This window comes from Drosophila simulans, chromosome 3R (assembly GCF_016746395.2).
Source record: "Drosophila simulans strain w501 chromosome 3R, Prin_Dsim_3.1, whole genome shotgun sequence".
NCBI lineage: Eukaryota > Metazoa > Arthropoda > Insecta > Diptera > Drosophilidae > Drosophila > Drosophila simulans.
In genome coordinates this window covers 19315353-19327694 of record NC_052523.2, presented here as the reverse complement: position 1 = coordinate 19327694, position 12342 = coordinate 19315353, and the positions used below count along the sequence as shown (strand labels likewise).

At 44.7% G+C, this 12342-nt stretch overlaps 4 protein-coding genes across 5 annotated transcripts in view; 1 reads left to right on the top strand and 3 right to left on the bottom strand.

Annotated features, from left to right (window-relative positions):
- LOC6729190 (proteoglycan Cow) overlaps positions 1-12342 on the top strand; it is a 42343-nt gene that overhangs the window by 5124 nt on the left and 24877 nt on the right. The window lies entirely within an intron of this gene.
- On the bottom strand, positions 6893-8356 carry LOC6729195 (aminoacylase-1). Its single transcript, XM_002104480.4, has 4 exons — positions 8214-8356; positions 7668-8159; positions 7197-7614; positions 6893-7143 (listed from the first exon to the last, which is right to left on the bottom strand). Exons 1-4 carry the CDS (start codon positions 8302-8304, stop codon positions 6939-6941), a joined length of 1206 nt encoding a protein of 401 aa, XP_002104516.1. The 5' UTR covers positions 8305-8356; the 3' UTR covers positions 6893-6938.
- LOC6729194 (aminoacylase-1A) lies at positions 8720-10213 on the bottom strand. Its single transcript, XM_002104479.4, has 4 exons — positions 10067-10213; positions 9516-10007; positions 9039-9456; positions 8720-8981 (listed from the first exon to the last, which is right to left on the bottom strand). Exons 1-4 carry the CDS (start codon positions 10155-10157, stop codon positions 8777-8779), a joined length of 1206 nt encoding a protein of 401 aa, XP_002104515.1. The 5' UTR covers positions 10158-10213; the 3' UTR covers positions 8720-8776.
- LOC6729193 (aminoacylase-1) lies at positions 10695-12213 on the bottom strand. The gene is made up of 4 exons (XM_002104478.3): positions 12059-12213; positions 11511-11999; positions 11033-11450; positions 10695-10973 (listed from the first exon to the last, which is right to left on the bottom strand). Exons 1-4 carry the CDS (start codon positions 12147-12149, stop codon positions 10769-10771), a joined length of 1203 nt encoding a protein of 400 aa, XP_002104514.1. The 5' UTR covers positions 12150-12213; the 3' UTR covers positions 10695-10768.

Here is a 12342-nt window from a genome sequence, read left to right as displayed (position 1 = left end):
AACTCGAATTCGGGGCAAACGTATTTGTTCCGCCTAAGAGCCACTCCACATGGTTTCTTCTGCTGCAGAGCACCATGTTTCATAAATCTTGCACTGCGAACCCCACCAATAAGACAAATTGGTTTTGAGGCAACAAAACTTCGATGTCAGCTAAGGCGAAACTAAAATATTTTTCCACCGAACGGGGAGAAGGGGAGCTAAACTTGAGCAAACTCATTTTTCACTTTCATATTGTTGTGTGGCAGGCCCCCAAACAGCTGGAGGATTTGCAGCAGGAAACTACTACAACCGGCCATTGAGATCCTCGTACATATGTGTGTGCCACTTAACTGATTATGTAAGACGAGCTTTCTGCTCGTGTGTGAGTATGTGTGCGTGTGTGTGTGGTTGTCAGTTCTTGTTTGCTCCAGCAACATCTGTATTTACTGCCGGGCAAATATTAAATTTTCATAGCCATGAAACGAAGGAGCCATGGAGCCATAGAGTCATAGAGCCAAGGATGCCTGAGACAGAATTGTGCAATTTTAATTAATAGCTGCAGGATGATGGCCGAACGAGTTGGTCCAGTTACGATATCTGGCCACATATTGCAACTAATGAGTTTTCGAGAGGTGAGGCTGCCCGCCTGCTTGTTCCATACCCGAAACCAAGTTGAAGATGCGAATCTGTCGCCTGGCCTATCAATTACGAGTCGACACAATGGCCAGATATTCGGCACAAACCCAATCGGGGAGCAGAGGCATTGGTGGGGCTTTATGGCAGCTAAGCACATGTCAAATGGTATGTCGCACGGTCTGGCGGTCGGTTGAGTGCCAGCCAGCCTGTTAAGCTGTCATTATTTATGGCCCCAGGATTCAAGGACTCGGCGTGGGTTTGCTGACAGCAGTCTCGCTGAGATTTCGAGACGAAGAAAACCGTTACAAATTATGCATATTAATTGTTTGTCTGCGGTTGACACAAAAGCCTAGCAAAAAATGTCCTCAAAGTGTATATAACTAAGTGGTGTGCCATAGGGGCTTCCAGTAACAAAATTAGGTATTATTTCAGTGTCTGAACAGCAAGAACTTACTATAAAATTGAGTATTTCCTTTCTGCGCCATTTAAAGCTTAGTTGGTCCTGTAAAATTCACTTTGTCGTTGATTTTGGTTGGTTTTTCGCAAATTCAATAAGCCTTCGCAATGAAAAAGTACGGAAAAGTATTAAAATGAAAATGCTTTCCACTCGAAAAACGAAGTCAAAAGATATCCTGCGGGCCCACACAGCGTATACGTAATGCGTGATGCTGGCGACCTTGCTTTTCACTCATTTCTCGCAGACTTTCTGCCGTCGGCCATTGGCTTTGGTTTGCCCTTGCCCTTACACAAATTTGCACAAAGAACTCATCTTGATATTGACTTTGTTGACGAACATTCCTGACATTACAATTTGCTATATTAAATTTCTCTTCATGTTGTGATTGGCATTTGACATGGCCAAAATGAAGCTCATGTCGCGTCGCGCTGGAGGATTTTTCCGGTGCCAAAAAGCCGAGAATCTTGCGAGGAAAAAAAGGTTGATTTAATATTTCAGCTGCAAGGTGGCAGGGAAAAATTAAAAGCGAGATAAAGGGATTCGGCATGGACGTTAAACGAAACGACTTTTTGGGTGTGGTGCGAGGTCCTGTCCTGAGGTATGGCGCACATAAAACTTTCTGCCAGAGACATTTTCTGCGTGTGTGTGTGTGCGCACGCATTACCATAAATAAATTATAACGTTCGCTACTTCGACTGTGAGTTTATAGCTTGTATGCGATAACTCTCACTCTCACACACACACGGAATTTAGGATCCTGGCGAGAGAGAAAGACACAAAGAAAGAGAGAGAGAGAGCGAGCGAGTAAGGAGCCGTGAATGTACGAACGAGCAGGGAGACAGATAATAACAGTTGGCAAGTTGGTAACGAAGAGCTGGGCAGGATGTTACATCCTTTGGCCCAAAAGCAGGCAGAGGGATACAGGCGATAATAATTTACGGCACAAAAGCAAAACACAATGCCAAATACGAAACGTCGACTACGGGGACATGAAGTGCATAAAACTTTTTATTCCAACGAAATTGCAGTCAGCCGCAAAATCCCGCATACAAATTATGCAATTAGGCGGCGGGCTACGTGAACGGCAAAAATTGAGGCCAAGACGGATATTATGTTCTTAAAAAACTTAAAAACTAAAAGCTCAGCCCAAAGTTTTTCCGCCAGTTATCAAATTCAGAAAATTGTCTCTGCCGCCAAGTCAGCATTGAGTTTCTCGGGACTGGAGTCTCGAGTCCCTGCGAAATAGTCAAAAATCCCTGACAAATTGTCAACGAAAGTTTATACTCGCTCCGCAAAGTTGGCTCTTGGCAAAGTTTTTGCAGGCTAACTGCTGACAGTTGTAAAAATAATATTGCGTATACGCAGCTCTTGCCAATGACGAACTGCCGCCTTTGGGGCTAAAAAAGCAAACACTGTTAGTGAAACGGCTACGAAAATAAAGCCCATACTGAATGGCACACGGGCGGGCCAAAAGTTTTCCATTCAAGTTGCAATTAGCTGGGCCGAGGAGCCTTAGAAAACCGGAAACAGACAATGACAAGTGGAAAAACAGGGTCTAAACTTTGACAGCCTGAACAGAATCTTGGCTGATTGACTTTCTGTTGGCAGCAAGCCGAGCTGAAGGCACTTCTCCTTTTTTTGTTTTTCTGCTTTTATTGGTTTTATTTTTTTTATTTTTTGTTGCGAGAAAAAAAAACATTGCCACACTCAGCTTCAGTCCAATCACACAGGAAGGGAAAATTAAATTTTTATTCTAGCTTCATTTTGCATATTCGTGGCCAATTCAATTGCAGCTGCTGCCGCTCCCACTTCCTGTTGCACTTTGTTACCACGCGGCAAGTGCAACTCCAAGCCCTGCAACTGGGGAACTGCATTCCTTTGCTCCGTTTCAATTAGATAGCGACTCGGCACAAAGTTTATGCAAGAATTTCAACGTATCTGCGCGAAAGTCTGTGCAGCAGCCAAGTATGAAAAACAAGACCAAACAAAAACAGAAACTGAAACAGAAACTGAAGCTGAGGCTGAGGCTGCCGCTGAAACAGCAGTCGAAAATACTTATTTCTCGAAAATAACGAAAATAAACGAAACGGCGACTGCAAACACGGCCAAAAAGGGAATAAAATGCCAGCGAACGGAAATGAAATTGCAATTGCTGGCCGACGACGACGACGACGTCGAGTCGCGAAGCGTTGAAGCGCAGCCGAGGGATGCAGAAAGCCAAGTTTGCACTGCTTTTGCATGTTGCGAGCTGTTTCTGTTTCGGGTTCTGTTTCTGTTGCCTCGCCTGCCCCCTTTGGCTTAACTTGCAACGCCATTTCCGCCACGGGCTCATATTGCGCCCTGGCGTATGCAATAAAGTTTGCTCTGCCACGAAAGAAAAGATGCTGCTGTCGAAATTCCTGCTTTCGAAGGAAGGACCATTTGACGGGTAACAAATACAAATACTTACCACATTGCTCGTCTCTTACGATTCTTACTAGTTTGCATTACCTTTCCGAGTTAAATAAATCAGAAGTACTAAGAACTAAATTCTAACACATTTTACTTTCCCAACGAATTTCACTTTGATACTCATTTTGAAGTAAAGTATTCTACTCACAATTTTCCTTTAAAAATATAAGTTATTTTGTGCAAGTTAACGCTGTGAAGACAAATTATAAACAATTAGTCGCCCAACTGCAGTTCCAGCAACTACTAGTAGTTGAATAAATTTCCACAAGTGCAAGTTGGAATTTGGCTGCAGAGACCGTGTGCAAAACTAGACGCTTGACTCCCAAGAGCCAAAAACCCACTTTCACCCGTTCAGCCGCAAGGGCTTAATCAGGCGCAACTTTTAAGAAGAATTTTGGTCGGGAAAACCCGCTCTCCTAATGTCGCACCCACACAACCAAGTGCTGTACTGTATTCTAGTATATAGTAGAGTGTAGTATAGTATAGTATATATATATATATATAGATATGGCTGTGTGGCGCACAGGAGCTCATTAGTTGGGCGGCAGTGGCGCTTAAGCTTAAGCTGCGAGCGTAGAAATTGCGCAGCTTTGGCGCTAAACAAGTTAATTAGTTTGCCTCTCTTTTTTCCGCAATGGCTGGAGTTAAGCTTAACGACAAAATAAATTATTTGCCACACGCACACACACACACACACACAGACTTCAATTGACTTTATTAAGCGTGTGAGTGCGTGTGGGCGTGCCTGCGCCTTAATGACACTTTTCAGTCAGCTGCTGTCGCTACAGGACGTGGTCCTAACTCCTAAACCACGTTTATTATCCCAGCCACAGGATGCGGATGCTCGTTCTCTTTCTCTCTTCGACGCGTCACAATGGCAGGATGTCTGTGTGTTGGTGTGTGTGGCAAATGGGATCTCGTTTACGGCCTGACTTTGATCTACGGCATATTAAACTCCACTTGGAGCGCCTTATATATCCTCCACTCTTTTTTTCTTCATTTAAAATTAATTTTCATGCGGCAACGGTCACCTGTGTGGCCCACCGTGCAGCTGTGGCAACATTGGGAAACAAGGCGGCGGCAATTGCCTTTGTGTCGCATTAGAACACTTTGCTGTCCCCAGCGAAATATATGTTGTACATATAAAACTCGCGCTTGAGGATAGAGCCATACAGCGCAGGTCAAAAAAATAGGCATTCGAATATCTTAGAAATTAAACCAACTACTTGCTAAACCAAAATGCATTTAACTTATTGCAGTATTCATAAGTCATGTCTGTTCAATGTACGTTTTATTTAATTGCATATTAGAAAACATTACTTTTATTGTATCCCCTGCTGTTTGGTAGAAAGACACACAATACAGATACCCGCCTTAGCTCGTTCAGTCTGCGATTTTAATTGCACGGCCATAATGTTGAGAGCCTGCCATTTCGGGACATCGAGCCGCAGCAGTCACAAGTAAATTGAATTTAATTAGGAACGAGTTTTTCATTGTGATTGTTGGGTTTTATTCGTCATAAACTTCGGATGGCAATAAAAAAAAAAAAATTCGAGGCTGCTGCCGAAATAAATGCAAATGTGAAGCACTTGCCGGGAAGAAAAGAACAAGAACATGAGGAGATCTTTAAAGGCTCTGAAACTTCTGGATGCCCTAATTAGTGTGAGTGGGCCATTAAGAATTTCGCTCAGGTTCGGCTTAAGGTTTGCATCGAGTGTGGGCCAAAGAAATTAAAATTGAAATGTAAAAGTTGCCAAACTTTCCGCTATCCCCTCCCCACTCCGCACAAACATTATGGAAGTTGGCGGAAATTTAAAATGCAAAGTAGAAAGCGACGAAAAAGAGTGTGAGCCCAGAGCTTCGAAGCTGCGATGCCCAGAACCCAAAAACCAGAACCAGGAACCCAGAACTTGCTCTCAAGTGGGTCCGTGGCAGGTGGGCTGCGAAAACTTGCTGCATTAAGTGCACTCTGCGAGGACCAGACAGCAGGCGATGGAGGACGAAAATAGAAAATAAAAATGGTTGAAAGGACGAAGGACGACGGACGAAGGTGAGTTGGGCTGTGCTGCCAACTGCCACCGGCTCATTAAAAGTAAAAATGATATGCATTAAGTTGCCAGCGGTAACGCGAGCGTTAAAGGGCTGGACCTCGTCGACTGCACTCATTATGCCAAACTGGCGCCACTAATGGTCAGTGTTAATTGCGTGGAAAGCATTTGGAATGCACACCAGCCCAGCCGCCACCCAAGCCCCCCTCAAAACTGACATTCGCCTGATAAATTGTCATAATTCCGGGCGGTGGTCACACAAAAGGACAAGGATGAGGGCATCTCCCCCAGGACTGCCATCAATACATATTTCATTGCCCTGACACATGCATTAACATGTCTAATCGGCACGCACGGGTCACAGTTGCAGCCAGGACACAAATGGCCAAAAAGCAGGGGTGCAGCATGTGGTGGGGAGTGGGTATGATACGAGAGGGTCCTTTCGTGAGCATGTTGCCATTATTCATTCTGCGGCCCCAGCATAATTTATTGCCCTTGGCACCACTCACATGTCAGACATTCCGAAGTGCTGCCCAACTGACAATTTGCAGAGACTGACATGCAGCAGTTTAACTTAACACCCGACCCCTCGCTGCGCTCGCAGGTGATGGGGGCCTTAAAATTTATTTTGTTTGACTAACTGACAAAACTCACTACCACCTGTCTCGTCCGCTTGCCAGTTGTGTCTCGCAAACTCGCTATACGTTGGCTGTCACATCGATGACAGCCCTTAGTTCGGCGGGCAAACGGGGCGTATGCGCGATGCGCCGCCACTGGATGAAGCCGAAATGAGTTCGTTTCGTTCGCCTGGACGGACACATTCGTTGTGGTCGAGCACCAGTAGTATCAGTGTATAGTTGAGTTGATGAAGACCAACCCGAGGGCAGGGATCCAAAGTTGTCACATGACAGGACAAACACAGGCTTGAACTTTTAGTCCTTTGTGAAGTAGAGATACCAGTTTGGTTGGCCATTTGGGAGGAAATTCCAATCTATGCACTAAGTAGATATTACTAGGTAAGGTACCCGAAGGGTCCGTTTAGCTGGGTCTTATTGGAAGCAACCACACCTTCGTCTAGACAAAGCAATGATGCAATTTTCCCCAAGGTGAAGTAAAAATTTGATGGCAACTGGGTTGGTTTCGTACTTGGTTTTACATTTTTATCTGTTACCTCGTAATTTCTTATCAAAGCCAAGGCGGTGTTAATATCGTTAAAGTGTTTGGTTAAACAAGGTGTATTGTTACGACAGATTTATCTTTATGTACACTCAACATTACCTGAATTGCTTGACTAATAAATGTTAAATTAAGAACATTAAAATTTCAGTATATCAACACCGTTTTATTGGACAGAGAGAAGGCATTGCCTAGACTTCAGTGAGATTAGGAATAATCTTCTTGTAAACTTGTATGCCATTCAAATAATCATCAGCTCTCAAAAATTCATCATGGTCATGGATTAGTACCGTAGTGTTAATGATGGGTGAGAAACCAATTGCTGGAGTTCCCTGCTTTCGAATAAAACGACAATCGGTGACGGCAAAACATACTATCGGCTTAACTTTCAGTCCTCTGGAAAAGGATTCATTATTAAAGATTCTCTGTTGGATCTGACATATACTCACAGTTCATCCAGTGCGGCTTTCAAAGCTAACCAATAGGGGTTTGAGGCATCCAGCCTGGTGGGCGCCACATAGGCCTCTTTCAGTGGAAACTCGATGTCAATGCCGCCACCTGCCTCCTCGCACCAATCGCAAATTTGTCGCTCGAAGGCAACCAAATCCAGGGTTATGGCTAGACGTATGTCGAAAATGGCCTCAAAAAGCGGTGGAACCACATTGCTCTGCACTCCGCCACTCAACTGGGTGAGATTCACCGTGGTCACATCCCCGATGCTCAGGCTTTGGTCGTTTTTCAGTCGCTGGATTTGCGATTCACGGAACTCCGTCAGCTTGTTCAACACATAGTTCAACTTAACTCCGGCTGTATCGGGCAACAATAGAGAACCATGACCGGCGGTTCCAGCAACTTTCAATTTGAGAACTGAATAATGGGAAGTTCAATCAACTGACGTGAAAGCTGAACGGGCTACTCACTCCATCGTATACGCTCGGCGTAGAACAAGTGATGAACATCAGAAGCACTGGTTCCACCCTCGTCCAAGCAGAATCCCACATTCATTTGTTTGTAAAAGTCAGATTCAACGAACGCTGCCATACCATGGATGCCTCCAATCTCCTCGTCAGGCACAAAGGTCACATAAAGCGTCCTTTTTGGCTGAAAGCCATCAGCCTTCAGCAGGCGAATTGCTCCTAGATACTGAGTGCCCACCGATTTCATGTCCTGAGCACCTCGTGCAAAGATCCTGCCCTCCTCGTCGATGTCGGCGGAGAAGGGTTCATGGGTCCACATTTCCGGGAATACAGGAACCACATCCATGTGCGAGCTTACAATGATTGAGGGCAATTTTGGCTGGCTTCCTTCCCATTTAATGATCACCACAGGTTTTGATTTAACAGCGGGATAAACTACTTCCACGGGGAGATTGAGTGAGTCTGCCTGCCGCTTAATAAACTCCACACAAGCAGCTGAAAATGAAAAGTGCTAATGCATTTAAGGACATATTAAAATAAGGACCTTACTATAGTCAATATTTGGGTGTACAGATGGAATTCGCAAATACTCCCGGAATATTTGAATTTCCTCGTTCTTTTCCCATTTTTCGGCACTCATCTTGAATATGAAACGTTAAGTTGATGAAGTAGAAATAAGCAGCTAAAGGCATCCGCTGTCTTTATATGCATTTGGATCGTGCCACAAAAGTGATTATGCGTATATGATAACAAAATCGTTATCAGAGAGCGGCAGATCTCTTCCAATTCTGACTATATTGCAAGTCACTTTGGATGGCAGTCGACGTAGTGACAACAAGCAGTATAATTGATAATCTGCTACAAAATTCACGTCAGAATGATTTATATCTCGATCAAGGAAGCGAAGGTCAAAGAATCAACAACCAATATTGAGATAAACACGGAATTTCAAATTAAAATTAAAATTATATTATATCAGGAAAATTAACCCTCGAACTCTAGAACCTATTTTTTTTCGATAGGATTACTCTCTAAAATGAAGATAAGAGGCACACTTTAGTAATTAGCCCATCTTTATTATAACAACGATCCGTGGAGTTCAAACATTTTGTTTAGACTTGAGCCAGATTGCGAATAATCTTCTTGTACACATCAATGCCATTAAGATACACATCAGCCTGCAGAAACTCGTCGTGGTCATGGATCCGCATGGTGGTGTTTATAATGGGTGAGAATCCAATGGCCGGGGTACCCTTCTCCCGAATGAAACGACTGTCGGTGGCGCCAGGACAAACGATGGGATGAACCTTCAATCCACTAAAGTACCGGAGGATTTCGGTTAGCTATTATAGTTACTATTAAGTACGTACTTACAGTTCATCGATTGCGGCCTTGATAGCTAGCCAATAGGGATTGGAATTGTCCAGCTTGGTGGGTCCCACATAAGGTTCCTTCTGGAAGAAATCAATTTCAATGCCGCCACCAGCCTCCTCGCACCAGTCGCGTATCTGTTTCTCAAAGGCAACCACATCCACAGTAATGGCAACCCGTATGTCGAAGACCGCCTCGAACAGCGGCGGAACCACATTGCTCTGGACTCCGCCACTCAACTGGGTGAGATTCACGGTGGTCACATCGCCCTTGCTGAGGCTGGAATCCCTGGCAAGGCTCTCCACTTGCGAGGTGCGGAATTCAGTCAGCTTGTTGACCAGATAGTTAAGTTTTACTCCTGCCGTGTTGGGCAGCAAAAGGGAACCATGACCAGAAGTTCCACTGACTTTCAGTTTGAGTCCTGCATAAAGCGAAACGGTCATGTCCCTAATCCATCATCATCTTCCTAGAGGAACTTACCCCATCGCAAACGTTCGGCATAGAACAAATGATGAACGTCACTTTCACTAGTGGCGCCTTCGTCCAGGCTGAATCCCACGTTCATCTTCGTGTAGTAATCCGTCTTAACAAACTCCGCCATGCCCAGCTGGCCACCAGTCTCTTCGTCGGGAACAAAGGTCACATACAATGTCCTTTTTGGTTGGAAACCACTAGCTTTCAGCAGGCGAATCGCTCCTAGATACTGAGTGCCCACCGATTTCATGTCCTGAGTACCCCGTGCAAAGATCCTACCCTCTTCATCAATATCAGCGGAGAAGGGTTCATGGGTCCACTTCTCCCGAAAAACAGGCACCACATCCGTGTGGGAGTTGAGAACAATGGACGATAGTTCAGGCTGACTTCCTTCCCATTTGATGATCACAACGGGCTTCGTTTGAACAGCAGGATAAACCACTTCAACAGGAAGATTTAGGGAGTTAGCCTGACGTTTCAGGAACTCCACACAGGCAGCTAGACATTAAAAGTTATAACAGATACTATAAAAAATTAAAAATAAATGAAGTCCTCACTGTAGTCTACATCTGGATGCACCGTTGGTATCCGCAAGTATTCCCGGAAAATCTTAATTTCCTCATTGTTTTCCCACTTTTCCGAGCTCATTTCGACACTCTTCTGTCATCAGCAACTGAGCTGCAACAAAGATCGTCTGCGCTTTTATAATCACACTGTTTGTTTTCAGGTTTATGGTCAAGAAATTTAAATGCTTATCAAATGTGTATGTGGTTGCGATAGTAACTCCCTTATCTGCGAAACCTACACGTCTATTATCCGAATAAGTAACTTTACTAAACGGAAAATAGTTCATTATGTTTTATCTATGCAACCTTAAACTTTGAAACCTCAAGTTCCTGGTTATTTTCTAAATAAGTCAATCGTTATATTGTTCATCATATCGTAAAGTTATGACAAATTCAATGAAAATGACGAAGCTTTGATTGATAACCTTCGCTTTGAAAAAATCAAGTGATTATTTTGGATTTAATGGGCTTCCGAGTCTTTCAACTTGCTATCTATAAATGATATAGCAAAATATAGATACATCCATTATCTGCTTGCTGTCGCAAGGATAGCAAAATAGTATTCTTCAGATACAAGTTGATTAAAGTATTCGTTAAGATAAGATAAAAGGCCGGGAAGTTTTGTATTAACTTATAAAAAAATCATCAATCTTTATTTTGATAAGGTTTTCAGGTATTATTTCGATTTAGTTTTCAGACATTGGCCAGGTTGCCCAGAATTTTCTTGTATATTTGAATGCCCTTCAAATAAGTTTCGGCGCCCAAGAATTCATCGTGATCATGGATGCGCATGGTGGTATTTTTGATGGGTGAGAATCCCAAGGCTGGAATGCCCTGAGCTCGAATGTTCCTGCTGTCGGTGGCACCGGGGCAGACAATGGGGTAGATCTTAAGGCCACTATAAACATACAAATCGTATTAGGAACAGGTATTCTAGGACACTCGGTTAAGACTTACAGCTCATCGGTGGCAGCCTTGAAGGCCAGCCAGAATGGATTGGAGTCGTCGATCTTTGTGGGTGCCACGTAGGGTTCCTTCTCGTCGAAGGAGATCTCGATGCCGCCACCTGCCTCCTCGCACCAATCGTGGATCTGTTTCTCAAAGGCAACCACATCCAGGGTGATGGACAGGCGCATGTCGAAGACAGCCTCGAAATGAGGAGGCACCACGTTGCTCTGGACTCCGCCGCTCAGCTGGGTGAGATTGATGGTAGTCACATCACCGATGTTGATTGTCTGATCCCTGGCCAGTCGCTGAACCTGCGATTCGCGGAACTCCGTCAGCTTGTTGAGCACATAGTTCAGTTTCACGCCGGCAGTGCTGGGCAGCAACATGGAGCCGTGTCCAGAGGTTCCACTGAAGTTCAGCTTAAGACCTGGCAAAGTGGCGATATAGTTTAGATTGTAGTCCTAGTTGGGGCTGAAGGACTACTCACCCCATCGCATACGTTCGGCATAGAAGACATAGAACAGATCTATTTCACTGGTGCCGCCCTCGTCCAGACTGAAACCCACATTCATGTTGCTGTAGTATTCCGTTTTGACGAACTCCTGCATGCCCAGCTCGCCGCCGATCTCCTCATCGGGCACAAAGGTCACGAAGAAGTTGCGCTTGGGCTGGACACCACTGGCCTTAAGCAGGCGGATGGCACCCAGATATCCAGTGCCCACCGACTTCATGTCCTGAGTACCGCGCGCAAAGATCCTGCCCTCCTCATCGATATCGGCAGCGAAGGGATCGTGTGTCCACTTGTCACGGAACACGGGCACCACGTCCATGTGCGAGTTGAGAATGACGGATGGCAGCTCTGGTTCGGTGCCCAACCACTTGATGATCACCACGGGCTTCTTCTCCACTGGATATATGACATCCACGGGAAGATCCAGGCTGTGGGCCTGCCTCTTCAGGAACTCCACGCATTCGGCTAGAAGTTAAGATGTACGTGAGTTGTGCTCTTCTGGAAATTCCTTGGCGAATCCTTACTGTAATCCACATTTGGTTGCACCGTAGCAATGCGCAAATATTCCCGGAATATTTTGATTTCCTCGTTGTCCTCCCACTTCTCTGTGCTCATTTTGTGGATATGTTTTCGCTGCCAGTCACCAAACTCGAATGTCGGCTGGTTGGCAAAAAATGAACTTATACAGAAATTTTTGTGTTGGCTGATTTTGGTTGTATGGCCTTGGCTTCGAATTATTATCAAATAATGAGTTCGTTATCAAACTCGGTTGTTATAGAATTGATAACAGCGCGTATTCTTGTACAAA